The sequence below is a fragment of the Salmo trutta genome, chromosome 26 (genome assembly GCF_901001165.1).
Source record: "Salmo trutta chromosome 26, fSalTru1.1, whole genome shotgun sequence".
NCBI classification, from domain to species: domain Eukaryota; kingdom Metazoa; phylum Chordata; class Actinopteri; order Salmoniformes; family Salmonidae; genus Salmo; species Salmo trutta.
Genome location: NC_042982.1, coordinates 11,168,137 through 11,192,586, shown reverse-complemented (window position 1 = coordinate 11,192,586; position 24,450 = coordinate 11,168,137). Strand labels below are relative to the sequence as shown.

General features: G+C 43.9%; 1 protein-coding gene across 1 annotated transcript in view; it reads left to right on the top strand.

The window, feature by feature from the left end:
* Positions 1-24,044, top strand: part of LOC115163117 (ankyrin repeat domain-containing protein 13B) — a 29,449-nt gene extending 5,405 nt beyond the window's left edge. The window contains exons 2-15 of the mRNA XM_029714739.1: positions 4,288-4,423; positions 6,340-6,464; positions 13,643-13,688; positions 13,987-14,130; positions 15,029-15,245; positions 15,655-15,721; positions 16,040-16,121; positions 16,846-16,910; positions 17,365-17,501; positions 18,320-18,477; positions 19,350-19,544; positions 21,226-21,395; positions 21,940-22,016; positions 23,395-24,044. Of these exons, the coding sequence (XP_029570599.1) occupies positions 4,288-4,423; positions 6,340-6,464; positions 13,643-13,688; positions 13,987-14,130; positions 15,029-15,245; positions 15,655-15,721; positions 16,040-16,121; positions 16,846-16,910; positions 17,365-17,501; positions 18,320-18,477; positions 19,350-19,544; positions 21,226-21,395; positions 21,940-22,016; positions 23,395-23,596 (1,821 nt within the window). The 3' untranslated portion in view covers positions 23,597-24,044. The remainder of the gene's footprint in view (positions 1-4,287; positions 4,424-6,339; positions 6,465-13,642; positions 13,689-13,986; positions 14,131-15,028; positions 15,246-15,654; positions 15,722-16,039; positions 16,122-16,845; positions 16,911-17,364; positions 17,502-18,319; positions 18,478-19,349; positions 19,545-21,225; positions 21,396-21,939; positions 22,017-23,394) is intronic.
* Positions 24,045-24,450: the final 406 nt, after the last annotated feature.

The following is a 24,450-nucleotide window of genomic DNA, read 5'->3' as shown; positions in this document are numbered from 1 at the left end:
CATATGATTCTCATGCATGCATCCTCCATCCACCACAAACATATTTTGGTCTCCCAATGAAAGATTGATGTTGGTTTAAGTAGCTGCCAGAGAACATTAAGGCGAAGCAGAGAGCGTACAGGAGTAGATAGTCCAGGCAGAGATGTCTATCAATTATGCAGTTTCCACTGAGAGGGAGAGAGGGGAGGTCCAAGGGAGGGATGGAAGGAAGGATGGCGGAGGAGAGGGAGAGAGGGGAGGACCAAGGGAGGGATGGAAGGAAGGATGGCGGAGGAGAGGGAGAGAGGGCAGGACCAAGGGAGGGATGGAAGGAAGGATGGAGGAAGAGAGGGGAGGACCAAGGGAGGGACGGAAGAATGAAGGATGGATGGAGCCAAGGATGGAGCCAATGAGAAAGTGAGAGAGCAGGCACTACGAGGCAGTCAGTGGGTGATGAGGATGAGCAGAGAGAATGGGAAGTATGACATAATGTCCTCACTATAACTACCTGGGCCAGTTGATTCTGTAAGTGCCTCAGAGTAGGAGTGCTGATCTGGGGTAAGGTCCCCCCCAGGTGTATTTCATAGTATTCATTACGATCTAAAAGGCTAAACTGATCCTAAATCAGCACCTGTACTGAGACTTTAGCTAATGCCTGGCCTGTGAGTGTGGGTCTGCACGTGTTTGTGTGTTAGATAGTGGGGCTCTATTTGTGGGCTGTTTGTTGGTCAGAACCACACTGTTCACATGTGAATGAGTAAGTGTGCCACTGTGTTTCAGGGTTAATGTGTGGACTCGGAGGTGACATGTGTCTGTGTACCACAGCAGAAAAGTGTTACATTTGAGTGTATTGGTTTAGCGTGTCAGTTCTATACCGTAACTGACCAATAATGTTATAAGAGTGTTATTGTCAAGAGTGGTTTCCTTTTTTAATATATATATTTTTTAAATGTCATTTTACTGAACGGATAGAGAGAGAGGACTTGTGATTGCGTGTTTGTTTGTGCGGGAAAGTGGCTGCTGTTGTGTTTCTATTTGAGTGTCTCAATGGTGTAAAAATAACATCAGACTGGGTCAATGGGGGCCAGTTGTCTTAAACAATAGGAGTTTCCTGAACACCCCCTCTCTATTCTCTCCCTTACTTACCACACCTCTCCGCCTCACAGTCAAGCCTTCTTAGAAGGCTCTATACTCTCATACTTAATTAGCTTTATACAACGGGTGGGTCTAATCCTGAATTCTGATTGGTTAAAACCACATTCCAGCCGGTGTCTATTCCACAAGTTACCACCGATTAATCTATGACGTTAAAATGCCTATTTACTCTGTTCTATCTGACTTCACAATCCACTGTCTTATCAGCCCAGCCAGGCAATTTATAAACTTGATCTTCACTATAAAAGCATCTAGACATTATCTCACATTTCTTTTAGACTAACATTTAGTTTTCAACAGCGGAGATTTGTATAATCCTTGCTGTCTTTCTCGACGACATTTGCAACATTGTTTCAATATACAAATTCAATCTCCTGCTGTCTCATAGTAATGAACGTGTCGGGAGTCGTGACGAGACAGGCAGGCAGCTTTTGTCAGCCAGTCAAAATCATGAATCAGCATCATTTTTATGGATATACTGTATAGAAAACAGGTCAAATGAAACAAAATGCAGCTAGTTTGCAGTCTTTCCATCTTCAGCTTGAAGTGATTGTGTTAGCTGTGTTGTTGGTTAGCTCCTCTGAACAACAGTGTCCTGACGAGAGAGCACATTTTCTACGCCAGGCGAAATCACACATCATCAGCTCATTGTTGTGGATGTATCTAAATAAATGTCACTAGAAAACAGCTTAAACAAATGCAAATGCAAATGCAGCTACTTTGTTGTTATTCTGGCTGCACTGTTTGACGTGACTGTAAGTTAGCCGTAGTTGGCTAGCTAGCAATCAAGGGATAAGAACGTTGCCAGCCAGTATGGCAATAGAACATTTAGAATGAACGACCATAGATATAGAACAAAAAGACTTAAAGAGTCATGTCTCTGGCAACTGAACCGATAGAACAAACGACCAGCCGGCCTGGGAAGCAACCCTAGATTTGTGTCGGGACTATATCTTGTGGAAGGATGAATTTGTATGAATGAATTCATCAAAATAACGTTTTTAATTCAAATATATAAATCATTATTTGAATATGTTGGTAACCGTTGTATAAAAGTGTAATGCCCTCGAAGCTGGTGATAATGCCCTCGAACTTCATCTCGGGCCTAACACCTGTGCCAATATATCCTCCAAACACCAGCTTCTCGGGCATTATCACTTAAATATTGTTGCGAATGGTGACAGTGCAACTCGCCTTGTGGCTTTTGAACCCGGGCCTCCCAGCCTGTAGTCAATTTTGCGAACCACTGGTCCAACACACTTGCAGAGGTTGTAACGAGCCTAGTTAGACAACAATCGTTACAATAGTCCCCTTTAAATAATCAGAATACTACCACCATTTCTTGCTGCTTTGCTCTTACTGTTTATGTACTTTTCACTGTTATCTGCCAGTGTCACTCCATCTTTCTTATCTTCCTTCCTTCCTGCCTTCCTTCCTGCCTTCCTGCCTGCCTGCCTGCCTGCCTGCCTGCCTTCCTTCCTTCCTTCCTTCCTTCCTTCCTTCCTTCCTTCCTTCCTTCCTTCCTGCCTTCCATTCTCTCTCTTGCTCTCTCTTTCCCTCTTTCTCTCCTTCTTTCCTCAGTGTCATCCCCAGGGCCACTTGGAGGGCCCTACAAAGCTACTCTGACATCAATCACTCACTACCCATTATTCAGTACACACACAGCCTACGCCACCACCACCCTCTCTATTTCACAGAGCAGTTGCTGCCACTCAACCAACCCTGTCTGCTCCAACGCACAACACACCTTCCTCCTCCTTCTCCCTCTCTCCCACCTCTTCTTCTCATCCCTTGGTTGCTATAGCGATACACCTCTATTCCCTCCCTCTATTCCCTCCACACCTCACCCTTCACCTCCGACAGTGCCTGTGTGGATTCCTCCTTCTGTTTTTCTTCCGTTCCATTCCTCTTCTTCTCTCCAGCGTCCCCCTACCCCCCCTTTGGGATTAGGAGCCCCAGTTGTTGCTTACGATCAAGCGGTGGCATCACTAATGCTAATGCTGGGCTTGCTAATTACAGAGCAGGGCGTGGCCCCGGGGAGGCCCCTGGAGAGAGAGTGAGAGCAGCAGGGGAGATGAGGAGGCTCCACGTGGGAGGAGGGAGGCTGCTCCTGGTGAAAAACAACCCCGCATCATCCCTCTGATATACTGTACAACACACTCGACAATAACACACTGCAAAGTACACTGGAAACACCAACACCAACCGTCAGGGCTGCACTGACCTGCACTGAGGCACACGTGAACCAAAACACAAGCCCTCGCACAACACAACACTGTGTGTGCTTTGTGATTCTGAAACATTTTCAATGCAAATATGAATAGACGCAAAGCTCGGATGGAAGTGTACCATAAAGCAATTCCGCTTATTCACTGTTACAACCGCTCCTCCCCTCACAACAGCAAGCTTTATCCATCCATTTCCACGCGCTATCATTTCATCGACACATTTTCCACATCTGCCAGTTAGGCAGATTCTGATTCCTCGGTGCGGCTCCTTGTGTGCATCCCAAACGGCACTCTATTCCCTTTATAGTACACTACTTTGACCAGCGCCACCACAGGGCTCTGGCCAAAAGTAGACCACAATCGAAGGAATAATGTGCCATTTGGGACGTAGCCCCAGTCGTCCTCTATCACCCTCCCTCATTAGGATGCCAGCATGTGGTTGGTTTATTCTTGACCTTGGATCCTGCCAGGAGCTCAAATGAACTTTGTTTAATCACAGGCCAGAGATCAGATTTATAGACATAGAGACTTGTTTATTTAGACCAACTAGACTGCAGAGCAGAGAGACTACATCAAACACACTGCAGTAGGCTACTAGACTGAGATAGCTACTGTATCAGAACTGAGGCAGGAAGAGACAGAGACAGAGAGAGAGAGAGATCAACTCTAGAGAATGACAGAGACGTTACACCGAGACACTTGCAGTGTAACTCACTAAATAAAGCCGACCCATCTAGAACACTGGCAAACCGGTCATGTGAGGATGTGATAGCTCAATTATCACCTGTCTCTTCTCCTTCCATCACTCTCTCCTCCACACCTCCTCCACCCTCTCTCTCTCTCTATTTTTATCTCTCTCTTCTTGCCAGATGAGCACCATGCCATACAATGGACCCACTTCTCTCCTCTCCTTTTCCCCCCTCAGGTGGATGTGGAGACCCTGGACCCCCGGGGTCGGAGCCCCCTCCACCTGGCTGTCACTCTGGGTCACCTGGACTGTGCCCGCCTGCTCCTCCAACATGGTGCCGACGTCAGCAAGGAGAACCGCAACGGATGGACGGGTGAGACAGAGAGGGGTAGGAGTAGGAGTAGTAGTACTGATAGTAATAGTGGTAGTAGTAATAGAAGTAGTAGTATTAGTAGCAGTAGGATTAGTACTAGTAGTACTGATAGTAATAGTGGTAGTAGTAATAGAAGTAGTAGTAGCAGTAGGAGTAGTACTAGTAGTACTGATAGTAATACAAGTAGTAGTATTAGTAGTAGTAGCAGTAGGAGTAGTACTAACAGTAATAATGGTAGTAGTAATAGAAGTAGTAGAATTTGTAGTAGTAGGAGTAGTACTAGTAGTACTGATAGTAATAGTGGTAGTAGTAATAGTAGTAGTAGTACTAGTAGCAGTAGGAGTAGTACTAGTATCGGTAGAAAACTTTATCATCCCTCAAGTGGAAATATTTTTGGGGGGCAGAATCATCCATAGAACACAACAGGCATGTGTACTGTGAAAGCATACGTAGATAAATTGGCTAGGAGGAGTCTAATAGTGACTCACCATTAAAGGCTGGAAGGAAATACTGTATAGAATCTCTATAGAAATAGATTGAGGGGATTGGATTCTACAAATAGGAACCATTTGTTTGTGGATTGATGGTGAGCCAAATGGCCGTTGTGGATAGATCTAATCAAGTAATTAGGCACACTTGCTTTTAAATGCACTTATTGATAATTTAAAATGAAATTGAATTTGATTTGGTAGGTTAGTCAGAGTTTCCTGAGAGTTGATTGTGGCCTGGGCACTGGGAAGGGACCTGTATAGTATAGTATAGTACAGTGTATTTTTTAACATTTTATTTAACTAGGCAAGTCAGTTAAGAACAAATTCTTATTTACAATGATGGCCTACCCCGGCCAAACCCGGACGACACTGGGCCAATTGTGCACCGCCCTATAGGACTCCCAATCATGGCCGGATGTGATGCAGCCTGGATTTAAACCAGGGACTGCAGTGACGCCTCTTGCACTGAGAAGCAGTGCCTTCAACCACTGTGCCACTCGGAGCCCAAAAAAAGTTGCTATGCTGTATAACACAGCATAGTTCAGAGCAGCACAGCACAGCACAGCATACACTCACTAGATAGTTTATTAGGTACACCCATCTAGTACCGGGTCGAACAGCCTGAATTCTTCAGGGCATGGAAACATGGCTCAATTGGTATCAAGGGTATCAAACATTCCTCACACCATTACACCACTGCCACCAGCCTGTACCGTTGACACCAGGCAGGATGGGGCCATGGACTCATGCTGCTTACGCCAAATCCTGACTGCCGTCAGCATGACGTAACAGGAACCGGGATTCGTCGGACCAGGCAATGTTTTCCCACTCCTCAATTATCCAGTGTTGGTGATCGAGTGCCCACTGGAGTCGCTTCTTCTTGTTTTTAGCTGATAGGAGAGAAACCTGGTGTAGTCGTCTGCTGCAATAGGCCATCCGTGACAAGGACCGACGAGTTGTGCGTTCATGCGATGCCGTTCTGCACGCCACTGTTGTACTGCGCCATTATTTGCCTGTCTGGCCCGCCTGTTAGCTTGGACCATTCTTTCCAGTCTCCTTCGACCTCTCTCATCAAGCTGTTTTCACCCACAGGACTGCCGCTGACTGGATGTTTTTTGTTTGTTGTACCACTCTTGGTAAACCCAAGACACTGCCGTGCGGGAAAAGCCCAGGAGGCCGGCCATTTCTGAGATACTGGAACCGGCGCACCTGCCACCGACAAGTCTACCACGCTCAAAGTTGCTTAGCAAACTAGTTTTGCCCATTCTAACGTTCAATCAAACAGCTTTGTATAGCAAGCCACGGCCACGTGACCACTGTCTGTAGTTGCGAACCATTTTTGTGAACGCGGTGGTGTACCTAATAAATTGGCCACTTAGTGTGTGTCTATATGTAAGGTGAAGATTTTCTTTCTCTCTCCCATAGTGCTCCAGGAAGCAGTCAGCACGCGAGACCCAGAGCTGGTGCGCCTAGTTCTGCATTACCGTGACTACCAGCGGGCCACTAAGAGACTGGCGGGAATCCCTGTCCTCCTGGAGAGACTGCACCAGGTGAGAGGCGCTGACACCGAACACAAGTACAGAGCAACTACGGACATTTAGGAAACACTTGTAGATATATTTTGTGTTAGCACTAGTCTTATTGAACCATACTGTAAAAAAAAGTATCAAGCTGTTTCAACTAAATATTATTAAGTAACTGGTTCCACAGCCTTTTTTTTGTTTACTCAACTTTTCGGTCAAAGTGATACCCAGAACTTTTAGTTGGCCCAAACCTAGCTCCAACATGAGAAAATGTAGGCAGAAATTCAGTCAACTTAAAATGATGTGTTTGCTCAAATTGTCTCATTTTCATTCAACTAGAAATGACTACTCGGCATCTTTCCTAAAAAAAAGGCTGTGGAACCAGTTACACGCACACTGTGCTTTCAACATACATTGTTTTGAACTTACATATTTGACACATGTTGAAGTTGTGCATGTTCATTTATGCAGTAATTCATATTCAACATTTCCTCACCTGGGATTTGAACTGACAAACTCTTGATTCACAGCATTCCTGCTACGCCACACCATGTTCGCGTCAAAAGCTGATTTCACCTGTATTGCTACACTTGCACTTCAAAGTACATCTTAGCTCTGTTAAAAGTACACTCAATCATTTTTTATTTATTTATCATAATGATTAAGGAGTAACATTAAAACATAAAAATATGCCTCACCAACATTAGATAACTATATAGATGTTTTTTGTGGTTGATTGAATAAGTACATCAAATCAATGATGAGAGAATAGTCAGATTAAGTGATAATTGACAACAGACATGGTGGAGTAGCAGGAAGATCAGAATGCCATGAACCAAGAGGTTGTGAGTTCAAATCCCAGGTGAGGACATGTTGAATAATAACTACTGTATAAATAAACATGCACAGTGTAATAACGTTTGTCAAATATGTACATTGAAAACACTGTGTGTAACCAGAAAAGCACTGTGTGTAACCAGTTGCACAGCCTTTCTTAGTTAAGATGCCCAAATAATAATTAATGAACATATGAGACAAGTTGAGCAAACACAAATTCTCATGTTTGGGCAACATTTTTAATTTTTCGGAGAACACTTGGACAGAAAAGTTGAGTAAACAAAAAAAAAAGGTTGTGGAACCACTGACTTTATAGTAATTAGCTGAAACAATTAGATTTGTGGGTGTATATATGTTTTTTTTTACAGTGCACTAGTTCCCAGCTAGTCTAAGGGGCGGTTCCCGGACACAGATTAAGCCTAGTCCTGGATCTGTGTCCAGTTAACCACCCCTTACTGTTTTCTTTGATTTAATTGACCATTTAAAAACACAATTCAGCCACACAACCACTGCTTTACTGTAGCTAGACAGTCATCAAACTGCAGTATCTGCTGCCAGATCGCTCCTCTCCCTGAGCCACATCCCTCCTATTGTTTATTTGTGGTATTTGGTATGTTATTAGGAGTTGTAGAGTTGCAAAGAAAAAGCCATATCTCGGACTGGCCAATAACAATAAAAGATTAAGATGGGCAAAAGAACACAGACACTGGACAGAGGAACTCTGCCTAGAAGGCCAGCATCCCGGAGTCGCCTCTTCACTGTTGACATTGAGACTGGTGTTTTGCAGGTACTATTTAATGAAGCTGCCAGTTGAGGACTTGTGAGGTGTTTGTTTCTCAAACTAGACACTAATGCACTTGTCCTTTTGCTCAGTTGTGCACTGGGGCCTCCCACTCCTCTTTCTATTCTGGTTAGAGCCAGTTTGCGCTGTTCTGTGAAGGGAGCAGTACACAGCGTTGTACGAGATCTTCAGTTTCTTGGCAATTTCTCGCATGGAATAGCCTTCATTTCTCAGAACAAGAATAGACAGCCGAGTTTCAGAAGAAAGTCTTTGTTTCTGGCAATTTTGAGCCTGTTTATTTTTTATATTTGAGATTATTCAACGTAACCACCCTTTGCCTTTATGACAGCTTTGCACACTCTTGACATTCTCACAACCAGCCTCACCTGGAATATTCTTCCAACACACTTGAAGGTATTCCCACATATGCTGAACACTTGTTGGCTGCTTTCCCTTCACTCTGCGGTCCAACTCCTCCCAAACCATCTCAATTGGGTTGAGGTCGGGTGATTGTGGAGGCCAAGTCATCTGATCCAAAACTCCATCACTCTCCTTCTTGGTCAAATAGCCCTTGCACAGCCTGGAGGTGTGTTGGGTAATTGTCCTGTTGAAAAATAAATTATAGCCCCACTTAGCACAAACTAGATTGGTTGGCATATCGCTGCGGAATGCTGTGGCAGCCATGCTGGTTAAGTGTGCCTTGAATTCTAACTAAATCAGAGACAGTGTCACCAGCAAAGCACCCCCACACTATCCCACCTCCTCCTCCATGCTTCACGGTGGGAACCACACACGCGGAGATCATCCGTTCACCTACTCTGCGTCTCACAAAGACACGACGGATGGAACCAAAAATCTCAAATTTGATCTCATCAGACCAAAGCACAGATTTCCACCTGTCTAATATCCATTGCTCGTGTTTCTTGGCCTTATTGGAGTTCTTTAGTAGTGGTTTCTTTGCAGCAATTTGACCATGAAGGCCTGATTCACGCAGTCTCCTCTGAACAGTTTATATTGAGATGTGTCTGTTACTTGAACTCTGTGAACCATTTATTTGGGCTGCAATTTCTAAGGCTGTTAACTCTAATGAACTTATCCTCTGCAGCATAGGTAACTCTGGGTCTTCCTTTCCTGTGGCGGTCCTCATGAGAGCCAGTTTCATCATAGCGCTTGATGGTTTTTGCGACTGCACTTAAAGAAACTTTCAAAGTTGTTGACATTTTCCGAGTTGACTGACCTTCATGTCTTAAAGTAATGATGGACTGTAATTTCTCTTTGTTTATCTGAGCTGTTCTTGCCATAATATGGACTTGGTCTTTTCCAAATAGGGCTATCTTCTGTATACCCCCCTACCTTGTCACAACACAACTGATTGGCTCAAACGCATTAAGAAGGAAAGACATTTCACAAATTAACTTTTAACAAGGCACACCTGTTAATTTAAATGCATTCCAGGTGACTACCTCATGAAGCTGGTTGAGAGAATGCCAAGAGTGTGCAAAACTGTCATCAAGGCAAAGGGTGGCTAATATATAAAATATATGTTAATAAAAAATATATGTTCATTTGTTTAACACTTCTTTGGTTACTACATGATTCCATATGTGTTATTTAATAGTTCTGATGTCTTCCCCATTATTCTACAATGTAGAAAAATAGTACAAATAAAGAAAAATCCTTGAATGAGTAGGTGTGTCCAAACTTTTGACTGTGTCACGACTTCCGCCGAAGTCGGTCCCTCTCCTTGTTCAGGCGGCGTTCGACGGTCGACGTCACCGGCCTTCTAGCCACCGTCGATCCACTTTTCATTTTCCATTTGTTTTGTCTTTGTTTTACACACCAGATTTCAATCCCACAATTACTGTTTCATTATTTAACCCTCTGTTCCCCCATGGGTTTTTGTGAGTGATTGTTTATTGTATTTTCGGTCTGTCATGGTGTGCATGTATTTGTTACTTTGTATATTTGACATTTTGAGTAAAAGTACGTTGATTACTCATATCTGCTGTCCTGCGCCAGACTCTCTACACCAGCCACACATAGGACCCATTACAGACTGGTACTGTGTGTTTTCTCAACAACACGTTATGGTCAATAATATCAAAGGCTGCAATGAAATCTAACGGTACAGCTCCCACAATCTTCTGATCAATTTCTTTCAATCAATCGTCAGTCATGTGTGTCATTGCAGTACATGTTGAGTGCCCTTCTCTATAAGCATGCTGAAAGTCTGTTGTCAATTTGTTTACAGAGAAATAGCATTGTATTTGGTCAAACATCATTTTTTCCAACAGTTTGCTAAGAGCTGGCAGCAAGCTGATAGAACCCGTAAAGGCTACTTTATGTATGACACTGGCTTCCCTCCAGGCCCGAGGACAAACACCTTTTCCTCTAGACTCAGATTAAAGATATGATAGATAGGAGTGGCTATTGAGTCAGCTACCATCTTCAGTAGCTTCCCATCTAAGTTGTCAATGCCAGGAGGTTTGTAGAAAATATATGTCCCTTTCCCACACTAACTTTTTCGTTTTTTTATTCATGAATACAGTGGTTCACTGTTCGTTGTTGGCATTTCCTGTCTAAGGTTTCCCACGTTGCCAATGAAGTCATCATTCAAATAACTGGCATCATCAAATGGTTTTGTGATGAATAAGCCATCTGATTCTATGAAAGATGGAGTTGAATTTGTCTTTCTGCCCATAATTTAGTAATATTTAAAGTACTCCAAAGTTCATCGATCTTGGCTTCACAATAGTTTCTTTTTTCTTTTTGTTGAGTTTAGTTGCATAATTTCTCAATTTGCAGCAAGTCAGCCAGTCAGAAGTGCAGCCAGACTTATCAGCCACTCCTTTTGCCCCATTTCTTTCAACCATACCGTTTTTTAATCCCTCATCAATCCATGGAGCCTGAACAGTTCTAACAGTCAGTCTCTTAACAGGTGCATGTTAATCAGTAATTGGAAGAAGCAATTTAATAAATTCATCAAGTGCAGCGTCTGGATGCCCCTTATTAATCACATCAGACCAACAAATATTTTTGTTTACATCATCCACATAAGAGTCACAGCAAAATATATACTATTTTAGGCCCAGCTTTTGGAACTTTGGCTTTCCTGGATATAGCCACTATATTTTGATTACAGATATCCAATGTGTACGGATACAGATATCCAATGTGTACGGATACAGATATCCAATGTGTACGGATACAGATATCCAATGTGTACGGATACAGTTTATGATTGATGTGGACCCCTTTCCGCACCCCTCTCTCTTTCCATCCCAAGTCCAGAACGTTGCACTCCCTCCACATCTGTCTCACCACCAGCCCTGGGATTGGAACAGCTACAGTCCTTTGTTCCTGGCCACGCCAACAAAATTACTCTCTTTCTGTGGTGTCTTCCTTTCTCACTCTCTTGTCCCTGTTCTGTATGGGTGTCTCTCCATTCTCTCTCTCTCTCTCTCTCTCTCTCAATTCAATTCAATTCAATTCAAGGGGCTTTATTGGCATGGGAAACATATGTTTACATTGCCAAAACAAGTGAAATGGATAAATACAAGTGAAATGAACAATGAAAAGTAAATATTAAACTCACACAAGTTCTTAAAGAATCAAGCAATTTCAAATGTCATATTATGTATATATACAGTGTTGTAACGATGTGCAAATGGATAAAGTACAAAAGGGAAAATAAATAAACATCAATATGGGTTGTATTTACAATGGTGTTTGTTCTTCACTGGTTACCCTTTTCATGTGGCAACAGGTCACAAATCTTGCTGCTGTGATGGCACACTGTGGTATTTAATCCAATAGATATGGGAGTTTATCAAAATTGGATTTGTTTTCAAATTCTTTTTGGGTCTGTGTAATCTGAGGGAAATATGTGTCTCTAGTATGGTCATACATTTGGCAGAAGGTTAAGAAGTGCAGCTCAGTTTCCACCTCATTTTGTGGGCAGTGTGCACATAGCCTGTCTTCTCTTGAGAGCCAGGTCTGCCCACGGCGGCCTTTCTCAATAGCAAGGCTATGCTCACTGAGTCTGTACATAGTCAAAGCTTTCCTTAATTTTGGGTCAGTCACAGTGGTCAGGTATTCTGCCATTAAGTACTCTCTGTTTAGGGCCAAATAGGATTCTAGTTTGTTCAGTTTTTTTGTTAATTCTTTCCAGTGTGTCAAGAAATTATGGGGCTGCAGGTAGCCTAGTGGTTAGAGCGTTGGGCCAGTAACCGAAAGGTTGCTGGAACGAATCCCCAAGCTGACAAGGTAAAAATCTGTCATTCTGCCCCTAGACAAGGCAGTTAACCCACTGTTCCCTGGTAGGAAATCATTGTAAATAAGAATTTGTTCTTAACTGACTTGCCTAGTTAAATAAAGGTAAAACATTTTGTTTTTTCATGATTTGGTTGGGTCTAATTGTGTTGCTGTCCTGGGGCTCTGTGGGGTCTGTTTGTATTTGAGAACAGAGCCCCAGGACCAGCTTGCTCAGGGGACTCTTCTCCAGGTTCATCTCTTTGTAGGTGATGGCTTTGTTGGGAAAGGTTTGGGAATCGCTTACTTGGGTTGTAGAATTTAAAGGCTCTTTTCTGGATTTTGATAATTAGCGGGTTTCTGCCTAATTCTGCTCTGCATGCATTATTTGGTGGTTTACGTTGTACACGAAGGATATTTTTGCTGAATTCTGCATGCATCTCAATTTGGTGTTTGTCCCATTTTGTTAATTCTTAATTGGTGAACGGACCCCAGACCTCACAACCATAGGGCAATGGGTTCTATAACAGATTCAAGTATTTTTAGCCAGATCCTAATTGGTATGTCAAATTTTATTCTGACAGAATCTGTGCAGAAGATCTAGGTGCTGCTGTTGGCCCTCCTTGGTTGGGGACAGAAGCACCAGATCATAAGCAAACAGTAAACATTTGACTTCAGATTCTAGTAGGGTGAGGCCGGGTTCTGCAGACTGTTCTAGTGCCCTTGGCAATTCGTTGATATATATGTTGAAGAGGGTGGGGCTCAAGCTGCATCACTGTCTCACCCCATGTCCTTGTGAAAAGAAATGTGTATTTTTTGCCAATTTTAACCGCAAACTTGTTGTTTGTGTACATGGATTTTGTAATGTCGTATGTTTTTCCCCAACACCACTTTCCATCAATTTATATAGCAGACCCTCATGCCAAATTGAGTCAAAAGCTTTTTTGAAGTCAACAAAGCACGAGAAGACTTTGCCTTTGTTTTGGTTTGTTTGTTTGTCAATTAGGTTGTGCAGGATGAATACGTACTCTGTCGTAAGGTAATTTGGTATAAAGCCAATTTGAAATTTGCTCAGTGCATTGTTTTCACTGAGGAAATGTACAAGTAAGCTGTAAATGATAACGCAGAGGATTGTCCCAAGGTTGCTGTTGACACATATCCCAAGGTAGTTATTGGGGTCAAATTTGGCTCCACTTTTGTGGATTGGGGTTGTCAGTCCTTGGTTCCAAATATTGGGGAAGATGCCAGAGCTGAGAAGGATGTTAAAGAGTTTAAGTTTAGCCAATTGGAATTTGTGGGTCTATATTTCTCTCTCTTTCTCTCTCTTTTGCTCAAGGCTCAGGACTTTTACGTGGAGATGAAATGGGAGTTTACAAGCTGGGGTAAGTCATAATAAGTAATGTTATCTGCCTCAGATGTTTACCTATATGGATGATGCCTTCCTGCTTGATTGTATATGGTGACAGACTTCCTTTCTCTGTGGGTCTGCATTGTCTCCATAGAAATAGAATCCCTAGAATGGTTAAGACCCCCAGATCACGGCAATAAAAAAAATTACACTCAAAATGGCCACCAGTCCACCCATCACAGGGCCATTGACTTCAATGGGAGTGACCCCCATTCTAGGAATTATATTTCTATGGTTGTCTATCTCTCTCTCGCTCTCTCTCTCTTTCTTAGTGCCGCTGGTGTCTCGTATCTGCCCCAGTGACACGTACCGCGTGTGGAAGAGTGGCCAGTGTCTGCGTGTAGACACCACTCTCATGGGCTTTGATCAGATGACCTGGCAGAGAGGAAACCGAAGCTTCATCTTCCGGGGTCAAGGTCAGGGTTCAGGGGCCGGTGTGTATGTTTGTGCGTGTGTGTTTGTGTGTGCGATAGTCTGTGTGGATGTGTGGTCGAGTCCTCTTTTCTATTGTCACAGGACTTCCTTCCTTCCTTCTTTCCCCCTCTCACTGTCATCATTATGTTAGTCACTGTCTGACAGAACTCTCCATATCTTGTTTTGATAGAACTTCCTCTCACTGTCTTTTATTGACTCCTCCATCTTTTTAAATGCTGCTCCTCCTCCTCCTCCGTCTTTCTGTTTCACTCCATCTCTGTCTATATGACCTTTCTTTTCAGTCTCTCTCGACTCTCCACCTACATATGTCAGTCTAAACCTCCTCTTCCCTACCTCTAGTGCTCTCTCTTTAGTTTAACTGTTCCTCCTCCTTTCTGTCTATGTCGCTGTTACTCTCTGTCTGTCTCTTTCTAACCTGTCTTTCTCTCTCTTCCTGTCTCTTTCTAACCTGTCTTACTCTCTCTCTGTCTGTCTCTTTCTAACCCGTCTTTCTCTCTCTTCCTGTCTCTTTCTAACCTGTCTTTCTCTCCCTTCCTGTCTCTTTCTAACCTGTCTTACTCTCCCTTCCTGTCTCTTTCTAACCTGTCTTTCTAATCCATCCATCTTTCAGTCTCTCTCCAAATCCATATTTCTTTCTCTGTCTATCACTCTCACATCTTCCTCCTCTCCCGCTCTCTAACCCGTCTTTCTCTCTATCTCTGTCTAAATCCATTTCTATCCGTTTATCAGTGTCTCTAACCCATCCTCCTCCTCTTCCTCGGTCTCTCTAACCCAACCTCTCTCTCTATCTAACCCATCTTTCTCTCTATCTTTCTCTCTAACCCCCCCTCGCTCTCTCAATCTCATTCTAAGTACTCCTCCTCTCTGTCTATCCGTCAGACTCCAGTGCGGTGGTGATGGAGGTGGACCACGACAGACAGCTGGTGTTCTGTGAGACCCTGTGTGTGTCCTCTCTGACGTCTCCCTCGCCGTGGCGGGGCACTACCGGCCTGGGCCTCCTGGGGGCACTACTGCCCAGCGAGGAGCAGGTGGCAGCCCGCCTCTCTGCCCCCGTGGTCACCACCCAGCTAGACACCAAAAACATCACCTTTGAGAGGTGAGAGACGGAGGGAACGAGAGAAAGAGGGTTAGCATTGAGCAGGGGCAGAGGTAGGTATGAAAAAGAAAGGGAGTAGAGCAATGATAGTGAGTGAGGGATAAGGGAACGAGGAGAGGAGAGGAGGAGAAGAGGAAGGAAGAGGAGAGGGAGGGGGTCACTAAGGGCAAGACCAGACACAACTCTCATGCAGGTCAGATTTGATTAAAAAAAAGTGAGAGAGGGGGAGGTGAGAATGTGTAATCATCATTTATTGCTTGCTGAGTGTCACCTCTGTCGTTTTGGTAGCTTCAGCGGTACGCTCGACATGCCAATAATCCATTTATGAATCTGAATTGAAGGGAGGGAGAAGACCATCTCGAAGTCTGACCTGTTGTTTTGTGTCTGGCTATCTCTGTCTGTCTGGCAGGAATAAGACTGGCATCCTTGGCTGGCGCAGTGAGAAGACAGAGATGGTGAACGGGTATGAGGCTAAGGTACAGACATGGAGTCATTAATCTATCTTCTATCCCTGGCTTTCAATTTGGTTTTGCTCGAATGACCTAAAACACTCTAAAGTTCAAGACGTACAGTATATAATGTAATCTGTTCCCTGAGCGCTGGTTCTAGAGTAAAACACCATCAATATACAGATATACATAGACTCAGCAGTGAGCCCACCTCCCTACTACATCACTAACCTAAAGCAGTCACCGAATGTGCGTCCCAATTGGTACCTTCTTCCCTATATAGTGCGCTATTTAACCAGAGTCTCATAACCATGACACTCTTCTTGTCCTTGTCTTCTCTGTTAGGTGTACGGAGCCTCCAATGTGGAACTGATCACTCGAACCAGAACGGATCATCTCAGTGAGCCACTCAAGGCGAAGCCCAAAGGTGTCTCTCTTTGCTGTTCTATCTATTTGTGTAAAAATCCCCTTTGAGTCATTACTGGTAATCTTCCACGTCTTGGCTTAGATGCAGTAAAAGGGCTCAATTCAGAGCTGAGATAAGCGTGTGCGAAGATTTGAGTTGAGCGCGCTGATCTCAAGTCAGGATACAACCCTAAATAAACTGTTCACTAGGAATCAGATGGAAGAAAACGGGCTGAAACGGGGAAGGACTAACCTGAACTTGTCCAATAAGAAACGCTTGTTTGGGTTGCAAAATATTTAGCTATGGTTTGCACTAATAGACACACCCCTGTTGAGAGGCTCTGATGTGGATAATTGCACTGAAGCTCCAACAAGTGGCCCTAAAGCATTTTCCACAGTAATTTCCTTGGTCAGAGAAGACTATTGTCCTTGTTTTTCCCTCCCTGGGCTACCCAGCAAAGTGCTCTGCTCTGATCACCGGCCCCTTCCCTCTCAAATCCCTCCCTCCAAGAACCCAACTCCCCCAGTCCCTTACCCCATCTCTATCCCTGCAAAATTGATGAGAGACACCAGTCGAGAATTCTTAGGTTAGTGTTGCAGACATAGAAGTAGTATTAGTAGAACAGACATTCCCACTTCCACTACCAGGTCAACATTCCAACATTCCTACTAACCCTATTTCTATGGCCATAGACTTGTTCTGAGTTCCTCTCATGGATGTTCCACTGATGTGACCTTTTCCTCAGGCGGTAAGACGCCCCTGCAGAACTTCCTAGGGATCGCCGAGCAACACGTGGGGCCCAACAATGGGGTTAGTGGTCACAGTCATCATTATCCAAATCATTATCCTCCTCATCACAATCATCAATCCTAATCCTCATCATTGTATGTGGATTTGACCTTATTGCTACAGTGAATCTAAGCCAACATAGCTGGCAATTATTGATATGAGCGAAGAGGTCCCTGGGCTTCTCTTCTCTCTCAAATATTGATGACCATTTTAATTGGCTTCTGCTGGCAAACCCGCTGACAATCTTTATCCCCCTCTCATCCTCTCACTCTCTCTTTCTTTCTCTGTCTTAACCCTCCTTCCTTCTCCCTCTCTCTTTCGCTCTCTTTCTTCACCCTCCCTCCTTTTATCTCTCTCTCTCTCTCTCTCTCTCTCTCAATCTCTTTCACTCTGTCTCGCTTCCTCTATATCTCTCTCCCTCTCTCTCTCCTCTCCTCTCTCCCCATACCCCCCCTCCCTCCCCTTCTCTCAACAGGCCCTAGTGACTCAGATGTCAAGTCCTGCCGTGACCAACCCCACAGCCCTGACAGCCGAGGAGTACTTCAGTCCCAACCTGCCCCTGGGCACCCGGGATATTGGCCACCCCTGTCAACTCACCACCAAGACTCAGAGGTGACAGCGACAGCCATCACAGCCCTTATAACAACCTCTATGCCTGGGGCCCTTGGCTATAATAGCCCTGTCCAGAACCATACAATATGTATGCATCCCAAATGGCACCCTATTCCCTTTATAGTGCATTACTTTTGACCAGGACCCAATGTAGTGCATTATATAGGGAATAGGGTGCCATTTTGGATGCGGTCTACAGTATGTCTCTGGCCCTGTCAAGTGTTTTGGTTCTGGCCCATGCATGTACATGTTTTCCTTCTATCCAATCTATGTATGATGTGGTAATTGACCAGGAACCTGGATATCACATCAACAGCCGTTTAGAATTCTGCTGGTTATTGGATAGATTGTGACAAGACAACAGTGAGATGATGTCCCAGCTCGATCACTAGGCTACTAGTACATTATCTCGTCGGTTGAAAATAGACATGGAATGGCCTGAACAGAAACTCTGCACACACAGTGCTTTTGAGAACAGTTGATTGCCGAGTCAATGGTGAAGCCGATCTTTTGCAGTGCAACAAATTACAAGGCTAAAAATATTCTCTCAGGATTTGATAAATGTTCTAGGATGAGATAGAAGTAGAGTTCCAGTCAATATGCCTGCCGTGACCAACAAAGATGCTTTCTGCGCGACACGTTACTGCATTGTACTGTTTGTAGTACTGTTCATTAGGCACTTAACAGAACACAAATTCAACAGGGAGGGACTACTCTTCATTTTACGTTTCCAAACATTCTGCAACGTTGACCCCTTCTGAACAAGAGTCAGGTGCATTGTATAATATACATACGTACATGTTTCCCGGTTTCCTCAGGTTCAAGGCTAAGCTGTGGCTGTGTGAGTCCCATCCACTGTCCTTAGCGGAGCAGGTGGCGCCCATCATTGACCTCATGGCCATCTCCAACGCCCTCTTCGCCAAGCTCAGGGACTTCATTACCCTGCGACTGCCCCCCGGCTTCCCTGTCAAGATCGGTGAGGGAGTAGAGGACACTCTCGTAACCAGATAGTTTGCTCTGCATCCTAGAGACCTGGCACATCATGGTAGTGAGAGTGGAGAGAAAGGTTATCAAAAGTAGATCAGTGGTTTAAAGTGCTTAAGTAAAAATACTTGAAAATACTAATACTTAAGTCGTTTTTTTAGGGGTATCTGTACTTTACTTGACTATTTATATTTTTGACAACGTTTACTTTTCCACTACATCCTTAAAGAAAATGATGTACTTTTTACTCCACACATTTTCCCTGACACCCAAAATTACTCATTACATTTTCAATGGACTGGAAAATGGTCCAATTCACACACTTATCAAGAGAACATCCCTGATAATCTCTACTGTCACTGATCTGGCGGACTCACTAAACACACGCTTCATTTCTAAATGATGTCTGAGTGTTGGAGTGTGCCCCTGGCTATCAGTAAATTAAGAAAACTAGAAAATTGTACCGTATGGTTTCCTGAATATAAGGAATTTGAAATGATTTTTTGTTTTACTTTTGATACTTAAGTATATTCACTTTTACTTAATTTGTGTTTTACTGGGTGACTTTCACTTTCACTTGAGTAATTTTCTATTAAGGTATCTTTACTTTTACTCAAGTATGAAAATTGGGTACTTTTTCCACCACTGAAGCTGACCCACCTGTCCTTATGCCAGAGGTGGCATTCTGGCTGCTCCTTAAATTCATTCAGATGCTGCCTCAAATATGTTTCATCGGGATTTGCCCAAAATGTGGTCTTTAGAACTTTTAACGTTTGGAATATTTACACCTATTGCACGTTAATTATGAATCCAGTGATAATCCTAAATCCTAAACATCTCTCTCACTTCTCTTCGTCTTCTCAGAAATTCCCATCTATCACATCCTGAATGCCCGGATCACCTTTGGGAACCTGAACAGGTGTGAGGAGGGGTCTGTGATGGGGCCGGACCGGGTGGAGGGGGAGGTGGACGGACAGAAGGACAGCAGCCCCAGGATTGACACAGACACCCCCTCCCCAGGCAGTGATTCTTCTAGTGTCTCCAGCTCCAGCTCCACGAGTGAGAAACGCGCGCGCGCGCACACACACACACACACACACACACACACACACACACACACACACACACACACACACACACACACACACACACACACACACACACACACACACAGACACACACACACACACCCTCCCCCGAGGGGAGGATGGCTCATAATAATGCTGGAACAGAGAAAATGGAATGGCATCAAACACATGGAAACCAGGTGTTTGATGTATTTGATATCATTCCACTCATTCCACTCCAGCCATTACCACGAGCTCATCCTCCCCAATTAAGGTGCCACCAACCTCCTGTGATACACTCCATCTTTACCCTACAAATAGGGCCAGGAGTGTTTCCCGATCACATGACTCAACCAGGACAAAGTCAGTGTTTGACTTGGTTGGACAGGAAACACTTTGACTCATAATAACATAACATGAGGGTTGTTTGTGAATTGAGGTGGGATTTGGGCATGACATTTTGGAAAAATATGAACCTCATTTTGATTTCAATATTTTTGGCTACATTTTCCCATTCTAAATGCATCTAATATGGCAGCAGTAACACCAATGACGGTAACACGACCAATGACACATTTTAGGAAACTGAGGATGTTATTAAATGGAGACTACAGCTCAAATCTAACTCTTAGATGTTAAGTCCCCCATATGGTTCTGGACTAGTTCCGACTGACATTTTGGCGTACAAAGTGTTCCGTTAACGCCGTAGGGTCCGTACCTTATAGCACCAAAAAGGCCCATCTGTCTGCTCTCCTTTCCACTCCCTCAGCGGAGCTATATTTAGAAAGCATTTCAGTCATCTCAAGCTCTATTGCCCCACTTCTGTTGAATAGGAAAAAAATCATATATGGTTTTCATATTTTCATAATATTTCTACTCTGTGCTTGAGCTTGTGTCCTCAAATGTGAGTACACCCCAGATATGTATATCTAGTATTACCAGAAAGGTGAGTTCCAGACCTTTCTAAAACTATGCAGCATTACCAGTTATTGTTTATGGCCAGCTCATGAATAATAATTATGTTTGGGTATGTCTATATAGGTGAAATGTTGTATTTTTTTCCCCTATCATTCATGAGTAATTAACCTTTACAAAATAATTTACTAAAGTGATATGATTCATATTTTTACTCACAATGTAATTTTCCCTTCATTTAAATTGAGTACCACCAATGACACTTCAAATGAATGACATTCTAAAAGGGTGTGATTGGCTAATCATTTTTCTTTAATATAAACCCCTCCCCCTCCGTTTGCCACTGGAGGGAATACTCAAGCTCCTTGTGTATCTTTATAATGACTGAATTTATTTTAATAGCCTTTGTTTTTAGTGGCCCTTACAATATATTAAATACTTTAGTTTACCTTTTACCATTCAAAATAATAGAAAGCTATCTCTATCCCAAAAACATGTCACTACAACTCTTGGACAAGCCAATTGTTCTAAGTACTTTAAACAATGCATAAACATAAAGTCTTGCAGTATAAATTACTTGCATTATGTTGTATCATTGATAAACAGTTAATATAAACAAAACATGTATGATGTGTAACTATTTGGCATTTGAAAGTGTTTTTCATTGTTGCTAAGGCAAGGGATGCAAATGCCACAGCAATTCAGGAATGACCCATAACATCCCATCACTCCTGTGCCGTGTCACTCCCTCTATGCAGCGTCGTGTCATGGAGGGGAGATTCCCCCGTGTGTGTTCGAGCCCCCTCAGGGTTACACTGTGCTGGGAGGCAACCAGAGGGCCAACAACATGCGTGGTGATGAGGAGGAGGATCTGCTGCAGTTTGCCATCCAACAGAGTCTGCTGGAGGCTGGCTCTGAGTACGACCAGGTCAGACTCACTCTGGCCCCTCATAGGGCTTACTGCCATCACAAAACCTGGCTCGTCTTTGTTAAAGAACACAAAGAAAAACGTTGGAAAACCTTTTGCAAAGGAAAATGAGCATTTCTTACTGGGAAAGCCCAGGTAGTCCCTACACGTTTTAGTTTGTTTCCTGCCATTTGGTGCCTAATGAACATGAAGTATGGTATGATGGTAGTCCTCTTCGTTCCTAAGTGGAACATAAGGTATGGTAGTCGCGTAACCTTAACTCTAAAGTAATACCATATTTCGGGGGCTCATTCGGGATGTTAATCAACTACAGGCACATGGCATTAGTAGTGTGTACAGTTGTGCAAAGATCTACAAATACCAGATACACTGTAAAGGCGTAGTATAAGTTTATCCTATCAGCTAGCTAGACAAACAGTTGACTCAGTATCCTAGGCCATAATCCAGTGTCAACACTGAGATTGAAACTACAAGAGCCTTTGGTAAGTCTTGTTGACTGACTATCTCTCTGACTCTGTCTGTCTACTTCCTGGTGTGTGTATAGGTGACTATCTGGGAGGCGCTGACCAACAGCAAGCCCAGCACACGTACTCTTCCCTGTGACCCCAGTCGCCTGCAAAGGTCTGCGCTTTCTCCGCAATCGACTCGCTATCCTACTCAGCCTTTGTTTGCTTTAGCCTTGGCTCGCCCTTCTCCAGCACACTGGAGGCCAGAGAGCTTCCTGGCTGCGTTCACAGCACACAATGTCACTGTTGACTCACTCCTATTCATGCACACACTGTTGTCTTTGCCTGCACCTCATACAATAGATACACTCTGAGTGACTGGCCCCCACCTCATACAATAGATACACTCTGAGTGACTGGCCCCCACCTCATACGGTAGATACACTGTGAGTGACTGGCCCCCACCTCATACGGTAGATACACTCTGAGTGACTGGCCCCCACCTCATACAGTAGATACACTCTGAGTGACTGGCCCCCACCTCATACAGTAGATACACTCTGAGTGACTGGCCCCCACCTCATACGCTAGATACACTCTGAGTGACTGGCCCCCACCTCATATGGTAGATACACTGACTGACTGGCCCCCACCTCATACAGTAGATACACTCTGACTGACTGGCCCCCACTGATATATCGTAGATCTGCCTCTCTCCTGTATGCCCTCTCTGGAAACAGTATACTGCATGCTACATCAACTCAAACTAGCACAATTTTGTGTGTGTGTGCGTGTGGTTTTACTAACCTTTACTAAGGATAAAATTCAGACAAGTGGGGACATTTTGACCGGTCCTCACAAGGAAAAAAGCTATTTTAGGCTCAGGGGTTAGGTTTAGTGTTACAATTAGAGTTAGAATTAGGGGTTAGGTTTAGTGTTACAATTAGAGTTAGAATTAGGGGTTAGGTTTAGGGTTACAATTAGAGTTAGAATTAGGGGTTAGGTTTAGGGTTACAATTAGAGTTAGAATTAGGGGTTAGGTTTAGGGTTACAATTAGAGGTTAGGTTTAGGGTTACAATTAGAGGTTAGGTTTAGGGTTACAATTAGAGATTAGGTATAGGGTTACAATTAGAGGTTAGGTTTAGGGTTACAATTAGAGGTTAGGTTTAGGGTTACAATTAGAGGTTAGGTTTAGGGTTACAATTAGAGTTAAAATTAGGGGTTAGGTTTGGGTTTAAGGTTAGGGGTTAGGGGAAATTACAATTTTGAAGTCCTCACAAGGATAGTAAAACAAATATGTTTGTGTGTGTGTGTGTGTGTGTGTGTGTGTGTGTGTGTGTGTGTTGGTGTGTGTTTGCATGTACACATACGGACGTGCGTGCATGCACATGACAACTCCTTTTTCTTACTCAAATGAAGTCCTGTCAAAATAAATCTAGGCCCACCATATTTTTCCACCATTTCCACTGTCACTGTCAATTCCTCTATTCTCCTTATGCAATAACCAGGTTTCCAACCCCATTGTCTCCTCCCCCACACCCTTCTCCTCCAGGACTCCTCAGCACAGGCCTTGCCCTCCAGCCAGCCTCTGTAACACGCCCACCAAGAAGCCCCCCGCAGCCTGTAGCTACGACCAGCAGCTCCGCCTGGCCATGGAGCTGTCGGCGCGGGACCAGGCAGAGGCCGAGCTACGGCGACGGCAAGAGGAGGAGGAGCTGCAGCGGATCATCCAGCTGTCACTCATGGAGAAATGAGAGCCTGATTGGCCAGTTGGGCTGTAGGAGGTATGGGAGAGGAGGAGGAGGTGCAGAGAAGGTAGTCAATAGGAGCACCCTACTCCTGGCTGTGACAGCCTTGCTCCTCCGACCGTCCCATATCCCCTTTCCCACTGCGCTCCTTCAATAAGAGCCTGTCTGTGTGGCACAACAGGGCTCTACAGTGCTGATACAGCTACAGTACAGACTCACTACTCTCTGGTGCCACTCTGCACTCGCAGTCAGTGCACGTTTACAACAAGAAACAAAAAGAAACACTTTTAATGGAATGCTACATTGACCGACCACATCAGTGGTGCTAGGGTAATATAAATTGTGTTTGTGTGTGAAGGCCATGCGTTAATAAACGGTCCTGTGATTGGGGGATAGGGTTTGTGTCCACTTCACAGACCTGGGTCTTATTCATTAGGCACCAAACGAAAGAAAATGTAATGAAACAGGGACGGACTACCTGAAATTGTCTAATAAGAAACACTTGTTATCGTTTACTGTTGCAAATCATTCTGCTATAGTGTGCCCTAATGAATACTGCCCTCTATGTGAGTGTCAGGTGGGTCAAAGGGGTGGGATGTTGACAGACCCTATTACTTCCTCATTTTTAATAGATTGATACATTCCCCCCCCCCCCCCCCCCCCTTTGTATTGCATAAAATCAAAACGTACTGTACTTAGACTGTGGATGGACGTTTATGGTCCTAATAAGTAGATAGAATAATAACCCTATAGAGTTCATGTTAATATGATAACACCATGACAGGAGTTCATGTTAATATGATAACACCATGACAGGAGTTCATGTTAGTATGATAACACCATGACACGAGTTCATGTTA